This window comes from Lissotriton vulgaris, chromosome 4_1, assembly GCF_964263255.1.
Source record: "Lissotriton vulgaris chromosome 4_1, aLisVul1.2, whole genome shotgun sequence".
Classification (NCBI taxonomy): domain Eukaryota; kingdom Metazoa; phylum Chordata; class Amphibia; order Caudata; family Salamandridae; genus Lissotriton; species Lissotriton vulgaris.
This window is the reverse complement of record NC_141691.1, coordinates 883,503,822-883,526,015: the sequence shown is the minus strand read 5'-3', so window position 1 is coordinate 883,526,015 and position 22,194 is coordinate 883,503,822. Positions and strand designations below refer to the sequence as shown.

The 22,194-nt window shown below is 43.5% G+C and overlaps 1 protein-coding gene across 2 annotated transcripts in view; it reads right to left on the bottom strand.

Moving 5' to 3' along the window:
* Nucleotides 1-22,194, bottom strand: part of LOC147722684 (cytidine monophosphate-N-acetylneuraminic acid hydroxylase-like) — a 486,512-nt gene that overhangs the window by 265,324 nt on the left and 198,994 nt on the right. For both annotated transcript variants that reach the window (XM_086965175.1, XM_086965174.1), the window contains exon 3: nucleotides 12,999-13,090. In XM_086965175.1, coding sequence (XP_086821301.1) covers nucleotides 12,999-13,090 — 92 coding nt within the window. The remainder of the gene's footprint in view (nucleotides 1-12,998; nucleotides 13,091-22,194) is intronic.

The following is a 22,194-nucleotide window of genomic DNA, read 5'->3' as shown; positions in this document are numbered from 1 at the left end:
AATACACATGGATGCCGCTCATTTGCCACATGCAAGACATGTCAATACTGAATCCCAAAGTCCCACACATCACACACTAATATAATAATAAGCCTGCCAACACAGAATACAGAACCACCAATTGACACATCTCTCTCCCCTGTCACAGGTGATCAAGGATATGCACTCTGCCCGTGGATGATGACACCCCCCCGAGCCCCAAACACCCAGACTCAGAGGCAGTACAATGAGACCCACAAACGCACAAGGGGCATGTTGAAGTCACGTTTCAGGTGCCTGGACATCACAGGTGGAAGGCTCCTGTGCAGCCTGCAAATAGTGTGCAATATGATCATTGCATGATGTGTGCTGCACAACATATGATTAAGCACCAATGCCCCATGGATCCATGTAAAAGACACACAATTGATGGACGGAATGCAGAACAAATCAAAACATTCAGCCCCAGTCAAGAGATCTGGGTTAAATCCATCATTCTTCTGCTCACCATGCCTCCCCAATTTAGACCTGGCCATATGCAAATCAGTCTTGACCCTATGCCTCATGGGAACAATCCAGCCCGAACTGCTAAACCTGGTCCTTACTGGACCAGAAACCCAAAACTGGTCCTAGGATGCTTGTTTCCAGTCCAGGGAGGACCTGGCCTGGCAGTTCGGGCTGGACTGTTCCCATTGGGCACAGGGTCAAGACTGATTGGCATATAGCTGGGTACAAACTGCAATGGCAAGGTGAGCAAAAAAACGATGGATTTAGGCCCAGATCTCTGTACTGGGTTGAATGTATGACATTGTTCTGCATTCTGTCCATCAATTGTTCTTTATACATTTGTCCCCCCGAGTGGGACGGGTATGCCCAGATGTAGGTCCTGTGCTCTCCATGCTACTGGAGTCAACTTATCCTGACTGATGAGGGCTGAAAGCCCGAAACGGGTCCTATGATGTTTTTTTCCAGTCCAGGGAGGAACTGGCCTGGCAGTTCGGGCTGGACTGTTCCCATCGGGCACAGGGTCAAGACTGATTTGCATATAGCTGGTTCCAAAATAGAATGGCATGGTGAGCACAAAAACAATGGATTTAGGCCTAGATCTCTGTACTGGGGTGAATGTATGACATTGTTCTGCATTCTGTTCATCAATTGTTCTTTTTGCCCATGGATCCATGTGCCAGATGCACCAGATGATGATGATGAGGATGAGGCAGGTGGACCAAACCCCAGTGCAGCAGCAGCAGGTATAGCCCAAAGAGACACTATCATTAACAATTTCTTCACATTAGCACGTCACATTGGGGCTGTCCTTAGCAATAATGGGACAGGACAAAATGACCACAGGCACAGCATGTGCAAATAAATTAATTCCAAGACACATTCCCTGTGTGCATGTCACTCCTCTGCATTAGCACATCACTCTGACAAGTGTAAGTGCAACATTTAGTGCTGACAATTTCACCAATGGCAATTAGATGGTGGCAGTGTCACCTCCATTATCGGGATCCTAATTTCCTGTGGACTGAACCGCGTCTTCCTCCTTTTCTTCTCCTTGCCGATCCCTGACCCCGGGGCCCCAGGCTGGTCCTCCCTGGGGCTTGTGGGGTTCTGGTTGTCCTCTGTACTTGCTCCCGCTACCTCCAGGATGTTTTGCAGTTGTTTGTGTTCTGTTTGTGTTTTTTGTTGAAGCTTTTATACTGATTTTTGCAGCCTGACTTGTGGGATTTGCAGGCCTGGTGCTGCTTATCACTGACTTTTTTATCGCATTTGGGCCCAACGCAACTTTTTTCGGGTTTGGATTTGTATCGCCGTCCCGATAATGTTATCGCGGACATTTGACGCATTATGGGGAAACTATTGCATGTTACCGCCGTGTTGAGAATGTGACATTGACACCAAGTTATTTTCCCGCGATGGACGGCGATATGTGAAATTGCCTTAAAATATTTTGGCGATGATTATCACACGTTCTTGAGAATATACCCAAAGGTGCATTGTAGAAAGAACCTTTGGGCAAATTGTTGTTAAATATTATGTCAATTAGTTTTTGAAAGCGCTTGATTACCCAAGGGTGTCTTGATGCACTTAAAAGCAGATTGCATTGTCTGCAAAAAAGTGGGGGTGCCTTGAAGTATGACCATACAATGAGCTATTAGATTATTGCAAAGTGTGCAATTCTAAACAACTTAGCTGTGGGTAGTCATCATGTGACGATTTCGAATAGGAAAATGAAGAAAATCCACCCTTGATTGCCACCTTCAGGACTCGATGCAGCCAGAGCAGCATAGCAATGTTCATGTCAAGATGATCTGACTTTTAAGGTAAAAAAAACATGTGTTTAACAAACGTAAATGAAAACATGACTCAAAATCTGATGCATAGTAAACAAATATTATTCTGTTTATTCACAGATTATTTAGAAGATGAGTACAATTTCCATTCAACTTTCCCTTGCAAACAAAAATGTTCTTTTGAAATCTTTGGCAAGTAAAATAAAACAATTAATATTTTGAGCAATACAAGTCTTGGAAAAGTTTATGTGACTATTTACACCTTTGACGTCCACTACTGGGCCAATGTAGAGAATGCTGGTTGGGCTTTCCTTGCCATTCAACACTGTGGCTTTTAGTGTTAGTGATCATAGATGTAGCAGGCTGACCCATGGACATTCTGGTCACTCCTGAGCTCGCCTCGGTTTCACCAACAGACCTTGATGGCCTATTCACAACATTGTTAGTTTGTATTTCTGCAAGGGTGTTTGTAACTTGCCCAAGACTCTTTTCAACATCACCACTGATGTGTACTAACTCAACCTGCATGTTTGCTGTTCTCCTACACATTGTTGATATCACTGTGCCAACCTTTCCACAGAATGTCCAAATATTTGTAGACGATTGTAGATGTGCCTCTGTTAACGCTTGTGTGAAGCCAAGTCTTGTGCTACTTGAGTGGCCTGGCCACTCAAGTGGCACAAGACTGTGGCCATCCTATTTAGTGCCACAATCCAGACCCAACAACTTGCTGGTTACATCATTGCCTTCACTAATAGCTCTCACTAATATTCCTACTTTCTACTTAATTCAGATGTTGGTCTGTGCTGTTTACGTTGTATTTTCAGATTGGATTGCTCCAATTATTGAAATTCGGGCAGGAGTAGGTGATGTGCCACAGATGCCTTCCCTCCTAGATCTCAAAGTCTTACATGGTTTCTTTCTCTACGTACTAAAAGTGCTGAAGGCATGCTTTCCTCTTCTTTGTCAGCTGAAGTACCATGAGTGGTAATGGGTTTTACTGCACTTGTTGTTTTAAACTGACTGCTTGTTCAACGCTGACTCAGCGGAAATGTAAATAACAGTTACTGGCTGTTCATCTTCAGGAACCAGACATTTCACCCACATATCAAGTTTTCAGGTCGGTTTTGAATGGAATGTTGAGCTGTGGCCAGTTTGAAAATAAATAATAGTATTTGTTTAATAGTAATGTAATTGTTACTTGCGAAGTACAATTACTTACAATTTCTTTTTTTTTTTTAAAGAGATTTTACACTTCAACATCAACAATGTGGTTTATTGTAGGCAAGCAACCTAGAAATAGTAAAAAAAAAAAAAAGCTGGTACGCATTTATCAAAAATTGTCATCTTAGCTTCATTTAACTTATATACTGTTGTTCAGTTAATAAATTAAAAATAACATACCCAATTATTTCTTATCTCTAGTTGCTCAGTAAATAAATCAAAAATAACATACACAATTATTTCTTATCTCTAGTTGCTCAGTTAATAAATCAAAAATAACATACACAATTATTTCTTATCTCTAGTTGTTAAATTGTAGGCATAACTGTAAAAATTGAGTATATATTTAGGCATTACATTATTAAATAACTTACCTTGAATAGCTGATCTCGAGGGATGTTTTCTGGCTGGAAGGTGTGTGGGGGGGGGGGGGGGTCGTTCCTTACTCTTTCCTCCTCCATTTGCTGCTGAGTCCTTGATTCGGTTTGCAACCTTCTCCTTTGCTCAGGAGCGGTAGTCATGCCACCTGTTGCGAATCTCTTCCACAAATCTTTTTGTCACTCCGACAGCTTTAATTCTGTCAATAATCCTGGTCTAAAATGTGTTTATTGGAGGATTCAGGAACAGACAGGTAAGCCTTCCCAAAGCGCCTGTTACGCTCCTCCACACACATCCTTTCATAAGAATCTCCAGTTCCACATTTTCTATTTCACTTCTTCAACCTCTTCTCCGGTTGCTCCTGGCATTTTTAATAATACATGTACTTTGCAGGAAGGCAAACAAAGACTGTGCTCTGCTGCTCCCAGGAACTACACTTTCCGAACTGGGGGCCTCATTTAGTAGTTTTTGCCACAGGACAGTGCTGTAGGCCTTCCTGCTACGCCGCCCTATGGCACAAGAAAAGGGCATGAATGCACCATATCTAACAAATACGACGCATTCCTGTCCTTTTCCCCTGAACCGGCACACAATGGGCTGCTGTGGGCCAACGCAGGTACCTTTGCAACATGGTTGCGAAATGCAAGGGTGCCTGCATTGAGGGGATGATTGTTTTTGTGCAGGAAGGGAAACCTTCCTGCACAAATCAATCACAGGAGGCTTTTACCTCTTTCTATGTGTGCTGCAGAGTGCAGCACACATAGCAAAAGGAAAAACAAGGCGTAACAAAGATATTTCTCCTCGTTGTGCCTCTCTTTCCACTCCCATGGCGAGGCGTAGGTTTTTGGCGCTGCCTCTGACTTAGGATTTCTCATACATCTGGGGCAGTATTTAGATGCCATTCATGCTGCAACACCGATTGTACCCCCCTTTAATCCAGAAAACTGTGTTAAAGGGAACAATATTTATCAGGCAGCAGCACTAACTCAAAAAAAGTGGCTTAGTGCTACCTGATAAATATCATGTAGGCTCCTGCACCACGAAACATCACAAAAAGTGACATTCCTGCTGGAAATTTTCGACTTCCATTTCGGTGACATAGTCCAGAGGAAAAAACCTTCACCTTGGATTCGCTCCACGACATCTGATTACAGTACTCCCTCCTCGGATACTCCTGCAGCCTTGCCCTGCTAAACTTCCATCTTCTCTGACATTTTTCTTTCCAAACGTTTCCAAAGGTAAGCATTGACAGGACCCAATCCACTTTTTGTGTCCGAACCGCATATCCATCACGGTCAACCTTAACTTTTTACTTTGACCCGGTATCGCGTGACCAGAAGTCCGCAGTTAATGCTTTGATCTTTTTGGCACTAGATTTCACCTAAAACTTTAAAGATTCATAGCTCTCGTTCTACTGATTGGATGTTATTAATTTTGGTGTCAAATCATTTATAAAAATGTACTCTATTATTCTAAATTGGTTTGGGATTTTTCTAGCAGTGATTTGAGGTGGTCTCAATTGATGATGGACGTCCCCCGGCCTCTGCTAGGGAGAGACTATCTGTGGTGATATTTTGCTGCATATAGACCACTGAAGTGGGTCACCCAAGTGTCTGGTCTATATGGGAGGATTAGCTGCTATTAGCTTCCAGAAGCTTTTGTGGTCGCCTTTCTCTAACGTCTCAGTAACTAATAGACATTGGTCCGCTTCCCAATCGCTTTAGCCTTTGATAAAATGGATTTATAATCACACCTGGCCTTTACAATTTCTGTATAATAACAAGAGGAGCTTAGAGGGAAAAAGAAGGGTACTGTTAGGGAAAGCCCTCCACTCAATGAAATGCAATCGAAAAATTCCCTGTACCCAGGACTCGAGTTAGCAATTATCTTGCGGGCATGAGAACAGTCTCCACTGGAATTTTCTATAGTAAAATTTTGGATATACCTCTTCGTAATTCTCTGATTAGGTATTTATTGTCTCTAATGCCCCACTGTCCTAAACAAACACTTCATTTGTAAATACTAATAAGAAAAGAGGGGGTTCACTATGTATTCAACTCGGCGCGACCAATAATGTCACCCCTAAATAGGACTATACCAACACCCTTCACATACACAATTAGTACCAGGAAAAAATGTGTGGAGGAGAGGAAGGCACCTCACGGGCGAACACCCTCGGGGAAATTTGGTCAGATGTTTACCAAATGTTGTGCCCCTTTCTCATCATAGGTAGCCATTCCTATTTCCAGAATTTGTGAATCAAGTGAAGAAAAAAGGTTAAAGAAAAGGTGCAAAGCAAGGAGCTTAGAGCATGGCTCCTAACAAAGACAAAACAGAGTGAAGATAAAATCAACAGTCAAACCTCCTGAACCACTTTATTACTAACTGAGGTCTGGGCTGCTGAGTTAAAAAGGCTGGTAGCTTATTGTCGCATACCACTACCTGCAACCAACATGTTTCACTGCCCGCTAGATATTATGGCAGATTCATCAGGGTTAACACTCTGGTGCTGCACCCACTTCAGACATCTTTAAAAGAGGAAGCTGTTGAGTTGAAAAAACAAATATAAAATTAAATTAGGACCCATTCTGAACCTAAACATTCTTAATGTTTAAATTCTTAAATCAAAGCAATATCCTCCACCAGTTTATTTTGAATAAAAATTAAAATAAAGGGGAACTTTACCCTGGATCAGCTATGCTCAATCGTACCAGCTGAAAAGGCAGTACAGGGAGCCATCAATGAACTTTAAGCGCCTCCTGGTGCTGCAGAGATTACGTTGGCGATGCAGGGTCCGCTTGTTAGGCTGGGGCTTGTAGTCCTGTCCCCCCATGGCTGCCACAAATGGTGAGTTGATGGAATGGGCTTTCCCACTGCAGGACCCCTCAATGAACTTTAAGCGCCTCCTGGCGCTGCGGAGATTACTTTGGCGGTGCAGGGGCCGCTTGTCAGGCTGGGGCTTGTAGTCCTGGCCCCCGCGGCTGTGGCAAATGGTAAGTCAATGGAATGGGCTTCACGCGCTGTGGGAGCCCTCAATGAACTTTAAGCACCTCCCGGTGCTTCGAAGATTACATTGGGGGCACAGGGCCCGCTTGTCAGACTGGGGCTTGTAGTCCTTGACCCCCGCGGCTGCGGCAAATGGTGAGTAAATGGGACGGGCTTCCCACGCTGCAGGAACACTCAATGAACTTTCAGCACCTCCTGGCGCTGCGGAGATTATGTCGTCGGCGCAGGGGCCGCTTGTCAGGCTGGGGCTTAGAGTCCTGGCCCCCCGCAGCTGCGGCAAATGGTGAGTCGATAGAACAAGCTTTATAAAATGTATATTTAAAATGTATATTTTACTTATGGTTAAATATATATTTGTATAAATGTTTATCCATACTAATATAATAAAGAGAGAGCCCAAACCTTTGAGGCGGGTATTCTCAGGAACTACAGCACCCAATACAGCGTTGGAAAGGGCAGTTGCAGCAGAAGGACATAGGCTATGCAGATGCCCACCATATACATTTAAAAGGTAAAAGAACTGTGCCAGCAAAGTAGTCCCTTGTGGGCGTGTCGGCGTTGTGCTGTGGGCGTGTGCTAGGGGGCGTGACAAACGCTGGGGGCGTGTGGTATGTTCCGCCCTTCATGCCATGTCTCATATCGTGTGCTAATCCCACCCTGCTCCCTTTAAATACCCCTGCACCTCATAATCATAACCCACCCGTACTCCTTAAAATACCCCAACACCGTTAAACACTAACCCATCTTAACCCTATAAATATACCCTGTACCCCAAAACCCAAACCTATCCCTAAAAATACCCCTGTACCCCAAAACCTAAAACCTAGCCATGAACCATATAAATACCCCTGTACCCTAAAACCCAAACCTATCCCTAAACCCTAAAAAAACCCTGTACCCCAAAACCCAAACCTAGCCCTGAACCCTATAAATACCCCTGTACCTCAAAACCCAAACCTACCCCTGAACAATAAAAATACCCCTGTATCCCAAAACCCAAACCTACCCCTGAACCCTAAAATACCCCTGTACCCCAAAACCCAAACCTACCCCTGAACCCTTTAAATACCCCTGTACCCCAAAACCCAAATCTACCCCTGAACCCTAAAGTACCCCTCTACCCCAAAACCCAAACCTATCCCTAAACCCTAAAAGTAACCCTGTACCCCAAAACCCAAACCTAGCCTTAAACCCTATAAATACCCCTGTACCCCAAAACCCATACCTAGCCCTGAACTCTAAAAATGCCACTGTACCCCAAAACCCAAACCTACCCCTGAACCCTAAAATACCCCTGTACCCCAAACCCAAACCTAGCCCTGAACCCTAAAAATAACCCTTTACCCCAAAACCCAAGCCTACCACTGAACCCTAAAAATACCCCTATACCCCAAAACCCAAACCTAGCCCTGAACCCTAAAAATACCCCTGTACCCCAAAACCCATACCTATCCCTAAACCCTAAAAATACCCCGGTACCCCATAACCCAAAACTATATCTGAACCCTTAAAATACCCAAACACCCCAAAACATATACCTCAGTACCCAAAAACATATACCCCTATACCCATACTTACCTTATCCAAACATTAAAAAAACATGCTTTTACCATTCATGCATTTACAACGAATTTAGTTGTAAACGTATATGCGTGGTAAAAGCATATAAAATGTAATGCCATGCGTTATAATGGCATTGCAGAGTCATGGTACTTTCGTAATGAAAGTATGCGGAGTGATGGTATGCGGAAAGAAAGTTGCGGAATAATGGGTGTTTACCCTCCCTGGTAAGTACATTGGTGGCACGGCGGCCCACATCTCCAGCAACATACTCATATTTTTTCACCACCCATTTGAAAAATGCACAGGTCTCTCTCATTGATGGCCAGCACAGACATACACTTTTAGATACACCTCCCGCCACAAGTTCTAGAATTGCGAACTTTAGAGCTGGGGAGCTACGTTTGAATCTCGGCATCAGCTCAACATCCTGTGATTCCAGGCAAATCGCTTTGTCTCCCCGTGCCTACCACAAATGAATGTGTTCTTCTGTAATGTAAATTGTGCTCATGCCATGTTGTCGAGTTCGCGCTATATAATAATGCAAGGAAAAATAAAGTAGGGAAACTCGAGTTCACACACTATTGAACGCGCACTCTTAAGTGCACTGTGAATAGGAGCGTTTCAAAGGCCTGTCACAGATAAGAAATGCTATCAAAACGAAATCCTACAAATCAATATACAACGGGCCGGCAGCAATTCATACCAGGACAACGCCGGGACGGGCTACTAGTATATGTATAAATGTGTTTATATATATATATATATGACGAAAATCCCTTCCAGAGAAAAGAACAGAGGCCGCAAGGGGAATCAGGTAAGACACATCTTTATTCCGTGTAGTCCCAGCTTGGCGAATGCATTTCGGCGGTTTCGCCTTTTTCAGCGCCATACGCTGTTAAGCTCCACTTCGAATGATCTCCTCCTGATTTGAATGATTGCCGGCACCTGTGTCCCTCCTCCTAACGTGGTCTGCGCACCAGCCAGAGTCCACGTACAAAGTCAGTGTACTCCATTTCCCAGCATACCCCATCATGGCATCCCGAGGTGGTGGCGTGGAGCAGTGAACAAAAATGTGTGCAGTGCAGGCTTCAGGTGAGTCGGGTGGGTCACAGCACCACTGGAACAAAATGGGTCCTCGCTGTGTCCCCTTGAACTCCGCAGCTACCAGATGCGCTCAGATAAGATGCAAGAAGTGGCTGTCAAATGCTAGACAGATCGCCGTCCTGAGGTAAAATACCTCGGTCTTCCTGCATCCTCCGGTCGGTCATGGCGGAAACCGAAGTTACCAGTCCCCTGGTTTGAAGGTGTGCTGCAAGCAGCAGCGTGCCAGTTGAGCTTCGGGTTCACTTTCGTGCTGCGGGGCCGTCTGTACTGGGCTGCTGGCAAGCTCAGAAAATATGACGAAAATCCCTTCCAGAGAAAAGAACAGAGGCCGCAAGGGGAATCAGGTAAGACACATCTTTATTCCGTGTAGTCCCAGCTTGGCGAATGCATTTCGGCGGTTTCGCCTTCTTCAGCGCCATACGCTGTTAAGCTCCACTTCGAATGATCTCCTCCTGATTTGAATGATTGCCGGCACCTGTGTCCCTCCTCCTAACGTGGTCTGCGCACCAGCCAGAGTCCACGTACAAAGTCAGTGTACTCCATTTCCCAGCATACCCCATCATGGCATCCCGAGGTGGTGGCGTGGAGCAGTGAACAAAAATGTGTGCAGTGCAGGCTTCAGGTGAGTCGGGTGGGTCACAGCACCACTGGAACAAAATGGGTCCTCGCTGTGTCCCCTTGAACTCCGCAGCTACCAGATGCGCTCAGATAAGATGCAAGAAGTGGCTGTCAAATGCTAGACAGATCGCCGTCCTGAGGTAAAATACCTCGGTCTTCCTGCATCCTCCGGTCGGTCATGGCGGAAACCGAAGTTACCAGTCCCCTGGTTTGAAGGTGTGCTGCAAGCAGCAGCGTGCCAGTTGAGCTTCGGGTTCACTTTCGTGCTGCGGGGCCGTCTTTACTGGGCTGCTGGCAAGCTCAGAAAATATGACGAAAATCCCTTCCAGAGAAAAGAACAGAGGCCGCAAGGGGAATCAGGTAAGACACATCTTTATTCCGAGTAGTCCCAGCTTGGCGAATGCATTTCGGCGGTTTCGCCTTCTTCAGCGCCATACGCTGTTAAGCTCCACTTCGAATGATCTCCTCCTGATTTGAATGATTGCCGGCACCTGTGTCCCTCCTCCTAACGTGGTCTGCGCACCAGCCAGAGTCCACGTACAAAGTCAGTGTACTCCATTTCCCAGCATACCCCATCATGGCATCCCGAGGTGGTGGCGTGGAGCAGTGAACAAAAATGTGTGCAGTGCAGGCTTCAGGTGAGTCGGGTGGGTCACAGCACCACTGGAACAAAATGGGTCCTCCCTGTGTCCCCTTGAACTCCGCAGCTACCAGATGCGCTCAGATAAGATGCAAGAAGTGGCTGTCAAATGCTAGACAGATCGCTAGACAGATATATATATATATATATATATATATATATATATATATATATATATATATATATATATATATACATATATTTCTAAGCTTATTGTGTATATAGGTTACTGCATAGTTTTCGTGTAAGTTATTTGATTAGATACTAATGGGTTTTATTTATTTATCACAATATGCAAATGTTATAACAATTTTATCAACAAGTGCTTCACAATTGAAATATTGAGGAAAATATAAACTTTTATTAAAAAAATTTAAAAATCTTTTTTTTTAAAAATACATAAATAAATTGACTTCAAGTACAGCAATACTTGAAAGTGAGTTTATACAATATAACTTTAAATCTCAATATGTTATCTTCCTTATACATGTATACCGTTTCTATGTAATTATGTATCACCTCCCCTGTCCGCTTTCTATGGCTACTAGATTCAGCCAATGGGGTTCGTTGGTAGGACTTACTTTGAAAAGCCCCGCGAAAGGCTGCCATTTCTGAAACACACAGCAGGCACCCGGCATTGAGGAAGGCAACCGCCAAAACGCGTCTGCCTGGGGCTACGACAGTGTGGACTTCGCATGAATGTAGTGCTGTATCCTGGTGGCATTAAACTGGAGTTGGGCAACCTTGGCATGTGTCGGACCCGTTTCTTAATTTGGCGGGATTGGAGGAATATATATATATATATACATATATTTCTAAGCTTAACGTGTATATAGGTTACTGCATAGTTTTCATGTAAGTTATTTAATTAGATACTAATGGTTTTTATTTATTTATCACAATATGCAAAGGTTATCATAACTATTTTATCAACAAGTGCTTCACAATTGAAATATTGAGGAAAATATAAACTTTTATTAAAAAATGTAAAAAATCATTTTTTTAAAAATACATAAATAAATTGACTTCAAGTACAGCAATACGTGAAAGTGAGTTTATACAATATAAATTTAAATCTCAATATTTTATCTTCCTTATACATGTATACCCTTTCTATGTAGTTATGTATCTCTACATTTATTACTTTACTCCTACTGTAGAAGAAATAAAAGTAACCTTTGACTCTCTCCAATGCACTATTATATGTATCACACTATACCTCTCTCAATATATCCTCTACCTCCAATCTTTGATTCAGCCCAATCCTCATTCTACAATGATGTCCAAAATAACCCTTTCAAGACTCTTCCCTCTATCCTGTATTGGCTCACCCTAAATTACATTGTACTACTATGATCTCCCAAGCAACCCTTTCTAAATTCTTCCATCACGTATTCCTCCTATGACTCATCCCAAACTTCATTTTACTGCTATGATCACCCTAATCCCTTTCTATAGATTCTTCCCTCTTGCATCTCTCCTATTTTCTCATCCCAAACCTCATCCTATTACTATGATCTCCCAAATAACACTTCCTAGACTCTTTCCTCTTCTATCCCTTCTTTATACTATTTTTAAATATGTCTTTAGCAGAGGCTCAGACTCGCTGTGTGTCCCTCTTATATTTTATTCTAGTAAGAAAGAGAAATCCCTCACAGTGACCACTTTGCTAGAAGACGGGTCACTGAAATTATGCAGGGGTGGTAGATAATGCAGCAGGGTTGACTAAATTATGTAGCAAAAAAAGCAAATTATTTGGCATAATGCAGCACAGTTTGTGATAGTATCATCTCATTATTTTGTCATTTTTATAAATTAACATTATCTGGGAAAATGTTTGACATCCAATTGCAGCAATATGCAACAAAAAGGTGGCATGTCAACCTTTGTAAAGGGTCTTCCACTGCACAGTAACATTTGTCACCGAGTTTTAGTAACTTTTGATATGTTTGAGTTAGCAACACAATTTTATTTGTGTTCAAATCTGCAGATTATGCAGCAGATTATGGATTATGTGGCCAATGCCACTCTGCGGGAAACTCTTGCAGCCGCAACATCACATAATTCCAGTGGCCCTGGTTATAAGTAGCTTCAAGGGGGAGTGAATCGGATTTGAGTCCATCTCTAAAAGTCCATCACCACATAACTCTAAATCAAGGAGCAAGTCTCATACATGAAGAGTACAATACCTAGTTCATCCTGGCAGAAGCTCTCTGGTGGGTTGATGTATTTCATGGTGCTAACATCCAGCTTCCAGTTATGCTTGGTACAGCGTACCGACCTGTAAAACATTGAAGCCACGTGGTTATTGTGTGTTCAGAGATACACACAGTGCCAGCAAAAGTTATTAATCTGTTTAAATAGATGATTGCTCAAATATGTATATTACTACTGAAGGCGAAGGCTAGTGCATTTTATATGTGTACATATACAAGATCATCATAAGTGACAGCTCCCACCTGGGCAAACAGCATTAAAATACAATCATAGGTCGCAACATTTTGCAGATGCATGGTAATCAAAAGGAATGCTGTTTTAAAGTAGCAAACGTACAAAAAAATCATAACACATTGCATGCAGATGCAACTTTTAATGCACAGTTAAAGGCCAGTTTATTAAAAGTTACATGAAAAAAACAAGCATTTGCAATGCAATAGGTCTCGTATTAGGAAAGTTTGAGCTATTGGTTTTGTAAATGACAATTTTTTTATTTATGTGTTGTTTTTTAAAATAGCTAAATTAATAGCTTTGTCATTTACAATGCCAATAGTTATAACTTGCGCAAATGTGACAGCTATAGCATTTGTAATACAACATGTTTTGTATTGACGTGACTTAGATGTATTGATATTACAAATAACAATGGCTTTTAATTTTTTTAAATAATTAATACTTAAATAAAAGTGATTGTAATTTATAATGGCAATAGCTTAAACTTTTGTAAATAACTTTTGTGAAGATTATGTTCAGTGACGAAAATCCAAGAACAGAAGTGAAATATTAACATCTTTTTCTGACATTTGTAATAAAGCTTGAAACATTGAGAGAACATATTTGAACTAGTGATGCTGTGGTTGCGCTGAGTGATGCGGTGGTTGCGCTGAGTGATGCTGTGGTTGAGCTGAGTGGTGCTGTGGTGGTGCTGACTGATGCTGTGGTGGCGCTGAGTGGTGCTGTGGTGGTGCTGAGTGGTGCTGTGGTGGTGCTGAAGGATGCTGTGGTGGCGCTGAGTGGTGGTGGTGCTGAAGGATGCTGTGGTGGCGCTGAGTGGTGTTTTGGTGGTGCTGAGTGATGCTGTGGTGGTGCTGAGAGAGCCTCTGGTGGTGCTGAGTGATGCTGTGGTGGTGCTGAGTGATGCTGTGGTGGTGCTGAGTGATGCTGTGGTGGTGCTGAGTGATGCTGTGGTGGTGCTGAGTGGTGCTGTGGTGGTGCTGAGTGATGCTGTGGTGGTGCTAAGTGGTGCTGTGGTGGTGCTGAGTGATAATGTGGTGGTGCTGAGTGATAATGTGGTGGTGCTGAGTGGTGCTGAGTGGAGCTGTGGTGGTGCTGAATGATGCTGTGGTGGTGCAGAGTGGTGCTGTGGTGGTGCTGAGTGATAATGTGTCGGTGCTGAGTGATAATGTGGTGGTGCTGAGTGATAATGTGGTAGTGCTGAGTGGTGCTGTGGTGGTGATGTTGTGGTGGTGCTGAGTGATGTTGTGGTATTGCTGAGTGGTGTTGTGGTGGTGCTGAGTGGTGCTGTGGTGGTGCTGAGTGGTGCTGAGTGATAATGTGGTTGTGCTGAGTGATAATGTGGTGGTGCTAAGTGATAATGTGGTGGTGCGGAGTGATAATGTGGTGGTGCTGAGTGATGCTGGGGTAGCGCTGAGTGAGGATGTGGTGATGCAGAGGGCAGAAAGTCACAACAAACGAGTCTAACAGAGGGCAGAAGGGCAGAAAAACAAGTCTAACAGACTTAGATGTATTGATATTACAAATAACAATGGCTTTTAATTTTTTAAAATAATTAATACTTAAATAATTTATTTAATTTGTAATGGCAATAGCTTAAACTTTTGTAAATAACTTTTGTGAAGATTATGTTCAGTGTTCTTTATTGTGACGAAAATCCAAAAACAGAAGTGAAATATTAACATCTTTTTGTGATTTGTAATAAAGTTTGAAAGCTTGAAAACAGCTTGAAACACTGAAAGAACATATTTGAACCAGTGATGCTGTGGTGGTGCTGAGTGATGCTGTGGTTGCGCTGAGTGATGTTGTGGTTGCGCTGAGTGATGCTGTGGTTGCGGTGAGAGGAGAGTGGTGAGAGGGGAGAGTGGTGAGAGGGGAGAGTGGTGAGAGGGGAGGGTGAGGAGAGAGTGGAGAGGGGAGCGGGACGAGAGGAGAGAGGTAAGAGGGTAGAGAGTAGATAGGAGAAGAGAGGTGAGAGAGAATAAGAGAGGGGGGAGAGTAAGGAGAGGGGAGAGTGAGGAGAGGGTTGAGTGAGGAGAGGGTTGAGTGATGAGAGTGAGGAGAGGGGTGATGGAGAGGAGAGAGAGGAGTGAGGAGAGAGGGGAGTGAAGAGACAGGGTAGTGAGGAGAGAGGGGAGTGGGGAAAGAGGGGAAGAGAGGGAGGGGAGAGAGGGATTGGAGAGTGAGGAGAGGGGAGAGTGAGGAGAGGGGAGAGGGAGGGGAGAGGGGAGTGAGGGGAGAGAGGGGAGAGTGGTGAGAGGAGAGTGGTGAGAGGGGAGAGTGGGGATAGTGAGGATAGTGAGGAGAGGGGAGATTGAGGTGAGAGGGAGGTGAGAGAGGGAGTGGAGAGTGGTGAGAGTAAGGACAGCTATTCAGAGAAAAGGTTTTAGGCAGATTACTTCTACCGCAAAGTATATTCTTGCAATCTACTAGAAACATAAATTAGTTGATTCGCTTGTACATTGACAAACCTTATATCGGGTTAAATAGAGACCCGGGTGGGAGGGCGGAGCAGGCATTAACGTTTTTGCAAAGTCCTCCTCCCTAGTGCTTGCTCTGCTGGTTTATGATAATAGCTGGGATGAATTAAGGAACCTATTTTATTCAACCTGCTGACACAAAATGCATATCTCACTAAACAACATTAGTGGGCAGCCGGGAATGTTGTGTGCTTTATTTAAAGCCCTTGCACCTATGGATTTCTCAGGTTGAATTAGTATGAAAAGTTCACTGCCAGTCTTTCACCGCAAGAGGGCGGCAGAGACTGGACTAAATATAAAATGAAATGTTCACCAAATGAAACTAACTCCATGTTTAAACATTTTAAGCCCCATTGGTGAAACATTGCACTAATGCACATGTGTGTAAGGCGCGTGTGAGGTAGCAGAGATACACAAAGCGAAAAACGCGTAAATGCTGTATGGGTAAGTCATGCAAAATTAGTAGACCTTTACTGGTAGGTGACATCAGGTGAGTTTGTGCCATGGGTATGATTGCATGTACATATTATACAAGTGCCCAGTAAAAGTTCAAAGGGCAATGTCATAAGAGTGAAACTGAGCTCACACACAGTTATAACTTCGAGGCTTTTATGCATTTCTCACACTTATCAGTACATGCAATACTTTGAAATATCCACTGTAACAAGACATCGACTTCCATATTATTGACAAATTAAACAGAAGAGGAGCAGGAATATCAGCACTCTCCTGTGACTTATGCCTTGTCCGGAAGAGGGGCCATGTCATTAAAAGAAATATAGGAAAGGGGGCGGGGTAATAATATTGACATAAGATTAAAAAGTGAATCATGAGGAATACATACGCCTGTGTTAAGAAGCGGGCAGAGGTCAGACATGCTGATCAAAATCCGGGCCTTCAAGAGGTATATATTTACTAAGGATTGCGTGGGTGCTGGCGGGTGCTTTAGTAAATATACCCCTAGGTGAAAACTGTGAGGCACCGGCTGTAGTTTCGAGCTGGAGAGACAAAAACATGAACACAGCGTGGTGTTGAGTACAACAGAGTGGGCAGTTGATCTGTTACTAGCAAATAGGACTGAGGGGAAAGAAAGGGGGAAAGACAGAAATAAAGCTTGATAGGAAGAAGTGAAGTGTGAACGGCTGAGAAGAGGAAAAGAAGGCAGAAGGCTAATGGGAGGAAAGGAGAGAGAAGGACGAGGAAGAAAACTGACGGAGACAGAGGGAAGGAAAAAAGGGCCAAGGGAAGGATAACTAGGCGAGAATGACCAGAATACGGAAAATGATGCGGAAGGGGGGAGGAAAAAAGAGGGACACCGATTAAAGGCGTGAAACGATTGAGAAAGAATAAATGGATAATATGAAGGGTGAGAGGAGGAGACGTGGCAGAAGAGCTAAGGGTAGGTGAAGGAGAGGTTTGGGCGGTACAATCAGGGAAGAATAGGGGAGAGTAAGGGTGACGAGACGCACGGGGAGCAGCAGCCTTTGATGTGCCGGCCGGCCGTGGGCAGTGAATAATTAGGGGAGGAGAAATGCCAGCCTGAGGCAGAGCGCACGCTGGGGGAAGCTTCAGATGCATTTTAAGCCCCATTTGTGAAACATTGTACTAATGCACATGTGTGTAAGGCGCGTGTGAGGTAGCAGAGATGCACAAAGCGAAAAAAACGTCTAAATGCTGTATTGATAATTCATGCAAAATTAGTAGAACTTTACTGGTAGGTGACATCAGGTGAGTTTGTGCCATGGGTATGATTGCATGTACATATTATACAAGTGCCCAGTAAAAGTTCAAAGGGCAATGTCTTAAGAGTGAAACTGAGCTCACACACAGTTATAACTTCGTGGCTTTTATGCATTTCTCACACTTATTAGTGCATTCAAGACTTTGAAATATCCACTGTAGGAAGACATCGACTTCCATATTATTGACAAATTAAACAGAAGAGGAGCAGGAATATCAGCACTCCCCTGTGACGTATGCCTTGTCGGGAAGAGGGGCCATGTCATTAAAAGAAATATAGGAACGGGGGGCGGGGGTAATAATATTGATACAAGTTTAAAAAGTGAATCATGAGGAATACATACGCCTGTGTTAAGAAGCGGGAAGAGATCAGACATGCTGAGCAAAATCTGGGCCTTCAAGAGGTATATATTTACTAAGGATTGCGTGGGTGCTGGCGGGTGCTTTAGTAAATATTCCCCTAGGTGCAAACTGCGAGGCACCGGCTGTAGTGTCTAGCTGGAGAGACGAAAACATGAACACAGCGTGGTGTTGAGTACAACAGAGTGGGGAGTTGATCTGTTACTAGCAAATAGGACTGAGAGGGAAGAAAGGGGGAAAGACAGAAATAAAGCTTGATAGGAAGAAGTGAATTGTGAATGGCTGAGAAGAGGAAAAGAAGGCAGAAGGCTAATGGGAGGAAAGGAGAGTGAAGGACCGAGGAAGAAAACTGAAGGAGACAGAGGGAAGGAAACGAGTAAATTCTGAACTAGGAACAGAGCATAAGAAAAATAAAGCAGCAAAAAAAAACAAGAACGAAAGACAGGCCAAAGCAGGGTGAAGGATTAGAGCATGAAACAAAAGGCGAGTGTGTTATGTAGCGCTTTTTGGAGGTAAGGATGAAGGGTGGGGAAAGCCTTCAAGGCAGCGCTGGGAGGGGGGCTGGGCACGAAGGAAGGAGAAATGCGAGTCACGGCCTGGCGGCCGTGAAGTGTGAAGCAGTGGGCGGGGAAGCAGATCCCTTTGAAGCACTCGGAGGCAGGAGCAAATGGTAAGGGGAGGAGAAATGCTGCTGGAAGGCTCAGGCAAGCTTGTGCGCGAGGACGTGCACTTCTAGAAATCCGCTGGTTTAGCTTTTTGGTTTCTCCCCAATAGGTCTCTCTACGAGACCTAACCAGCACAGAGTTATGTTTATTACAGTGACAGTGCTTTTTGAAAAAAATGAAAGTGGAGACGTGTGCTTCATTTGTACATGAATTGTACTGGATAAGTATCTATGGACCTCATTATCAGTACACCAGAGCTTCCAATGGGACAATAACCCTATTATCGGCCCCTATGGATTTTCAAGGTGAACAGAAACCCAATGAACCTGTTTGCTCTGAAGATTACAGCTGGTGAAAGCTTTTGTGGAAACTGCACCAGAGAATTAGGAATTACCGGAGAATCGAACCCGAAATTACCAATGCCTCGTTTCTGATTGGATTCTCAGGGTTTAACAGCAATACCCATTATTGTAGCACCTCTGGATTTGATGAAACCACAGTATTGTTATTTTTTGAGCTTCAGTATGAAGTCTACCTCCCCCAAACATCGGCGTACTAGTATTGAGACCCTATTTACATATTCTAGTGAGCAAATATGAATGTGGTTAAACATGAATGAAATAATATGTCGAGTCGCTATACATTTTTCAAATGACTAATGACCTGACCTATGGAAGGATGGGCAGAAAATATTCGCTGTAATACAGAAGAGGTGGGATCTATATGTTTAAACAATTTTCTGGTGATATGAAACTTAAGGACTATCCCCTGAATTCCAAACCTACGGATTTTGCCATCAAGGTGCCTTTATGGTAGGTTGACCAGGCGTCCCGGATTTGCCAGGACAGTCTCGTTTTTTCAGCAGCTGTTCTGGTAGATTTCAGGAAATGTAGCTCCTGTCCTGGTTTTTAGAGAGGGTCGACTGAAAACAACGGGAGGTGCTTTTTTATGTTTTTCAAAAGAGGGATGGTTAGCAGTTGTTTCAAGAAAGAAATTTAATTAACTGGCAAGCTACTGGGTTTAATTAAAAATTGCATTTTTATGTATGTTCTTACTGCCTGTTCTGTAATTCTCTGTTTATGAGCGCTGTCATTCTGTGCGCTCGCTTTAAGTAAAATTGTAGTTCATCTTCTATTTTTGTGAAGTGTCCCGGTTTTTGGCTTTAATATTCTGGTCAACCTACTTTATGGCTAACTCTGCAGCATCCGGTTTCGTTCCCCAACCACAAAGCTTGACGGGCAGTCATTACTTCCGCACTAGAATCAATCTAGGTCTACAGTCTGAGCATTACAGCCAAAATAGACGCGAACAGTCACAGTAAATAAGGCAGGCCTTGCTCTCTGGGCCTTTTTGAGGTTCATAAAGACACTGCTTGTCAGGCACCGTCTGCCAATGCACCGCCTCCTTGTGCACGTGCAAAAACATTTCCTACATGCAATATGTTACTATCACTCTTTGCCTAAAGTACAGCACGGCTCACAAGCAGGGACATCGTAAGGATTGGGGGGGCCTTGGGCCAAAAGTATTTTCGGGGCCCCCTGTTTGGAAAATCTTTGCATTTATGATCCAATTTCAGCTCTTTCATGACTCTTTGGCCAGGTCACTGACAGTGCACAAGCCCACTGGTATTACTTTGAAATGTGCTTACATCTAATATTCATGGACAATAATGTGTGTTTTCAATACCGTAACACAGCAGCAGCTCACTAATATTACAACAAATAATCTCTGTGACACCCTGGCATTTCTCGTATGTGAGGTTCAGTTTTGATCTAAAGCAAGCTTTTCTATGGATACTGCATTAAAGATAAACACATTTCTCTAGAGAATGTCTGGAACAGACCCTCCAGACCCCCACATTAAAAACACATTAAAGGAAAACGGTATTTAAAACAATCTGTTTAAGAATTATTGCAGGCCATCAGGGCAAGACTCTCTGCAGAACTTAACTGGGTCTAAGGGGGCTGGAGCACTGGGCCAAAACCCACATTGTCCATGCCTTAAAACGTCTCTGCTCGCAAGCAATACTTTGCCCAAATATTCGAAGGTTGGAATTAGAACAGTAAAATTCTTTCCTCGAATATCTGGGCTCATTAGGGCATATTTGATAAATATTGTATGACCCAGTAGGGTAGGTTTTTTATCCCCGTGGCATAAATTCAATGCGTCACAAGGTTTTTACTTTGGGATAAACTAACAACTCTCTATATTTCCTGGGATCTTTGGGTATAATGCAAATGTTCCACAGCACAACTAAGCTGACAATTCGGCTGGTTCACCACGTGATCTCTTACAATTTAGCATTAGAAAATCAATTGCAGTGGGCTAGCAGGCAAGCTGGATCTCCAGCGCCTCGTAGTGCCTTTTTGAGTCCCTTTGTGACCTGCCTTATCAGAGGTGACGGATAGTTGTAATAGTTGGAACAGAGCCTTGATATATTGCCCCCCTGGATCCAAGACTGACTTTACTCAACAGCTGGTGGAAAAAATAGCCTCATATTTCCTAGCTTCAAAGAAATTCCTCCTCTTTGGCGACTTTAATTTTCATGGGGAGGACCTTGCCAACCCGGAAACTGGAGACACTAGGACTCTCCCAAAGAATTAGAGGTCCCACACATATAGCTGGCCATACACTTGATCTATTATTCTCCAACTCTGACTGGTTGGATTGTAAGGCTCCACTGCCTCTCACATGGATAGATCATCATCTAATCTTTTTTGATTTTCAGTCCTCTCATCCCCTGTCTAATACTTGGAACAGGAGATTAGCAGGTGACAACTACCGACCATGGCCTAAACTCACTGTTGCAGCCTTTCCATCTGACCATGCCACAAAATAATCAGATGGTCTCAGAGCTGCTGGAGTCTTTTAACTCGGCTCGGATGGCTGCTTAGGATAAAACCGTCCATCATAAAACCTACCGTTCTATCCAGCACCGTCACTCAGCGCCCTGGTTTACACCAGAGTTAAAAACAGAAAATTCAAACTGCAAGAGAGTCGCTGGCGTAAGAGCAAGAGACAGCTAGACAAGAATTTATATACACAAGCGCCCGCCTGCTATTACAGCAACATTAAACAGCCTGGCGTAGTTTTATTATCAACCAAATCGACCAGGCAGGTCATTCTTCGAAAGCCCTTTTTAATATAGTCCATAATTGTATGACTCCTCTGGCGTGCTCCCAGTCTCTGTCTGAATCCAAGAACTTTTGGACTCGCTGGCCAATTTCTTCCTAGATAAAATTTTCTATATTGATTCAAAATTTCACATTGTCTCCCATTAAGACTCATGGATTTCTACCTTTAAGCTTAAGCAGTCAACATCTACCTCTCACACACTAGATAGTTTTGAGCCTTTTTGAGTGAAAGAAATCCATATCTCTTTGATATCAGCGAAGTCTGGTTCCCCGTTGGACACCTGTCCACTCAAATAATCTCTCTGTTGTCTTCTCTTTGTGCACCAGGGATTTCAGAGATTTTTAACTGTTCATTAAAAACAGGCACCATTCTGCCAGAGTGGAAGACGGCCTGCGTACATCCCATTCTAAAGTAACCTACATTGGATCAAAAATTGCTAAGTTACTATCGCCCTTTATCCTTATTATCTCTTTTGGGTAAACAGCTTGAAGATCTTACTAATAAGCAACTCAATTCCTATCTTGAACTTAACCATATCCTTGATCCTGCCCAAT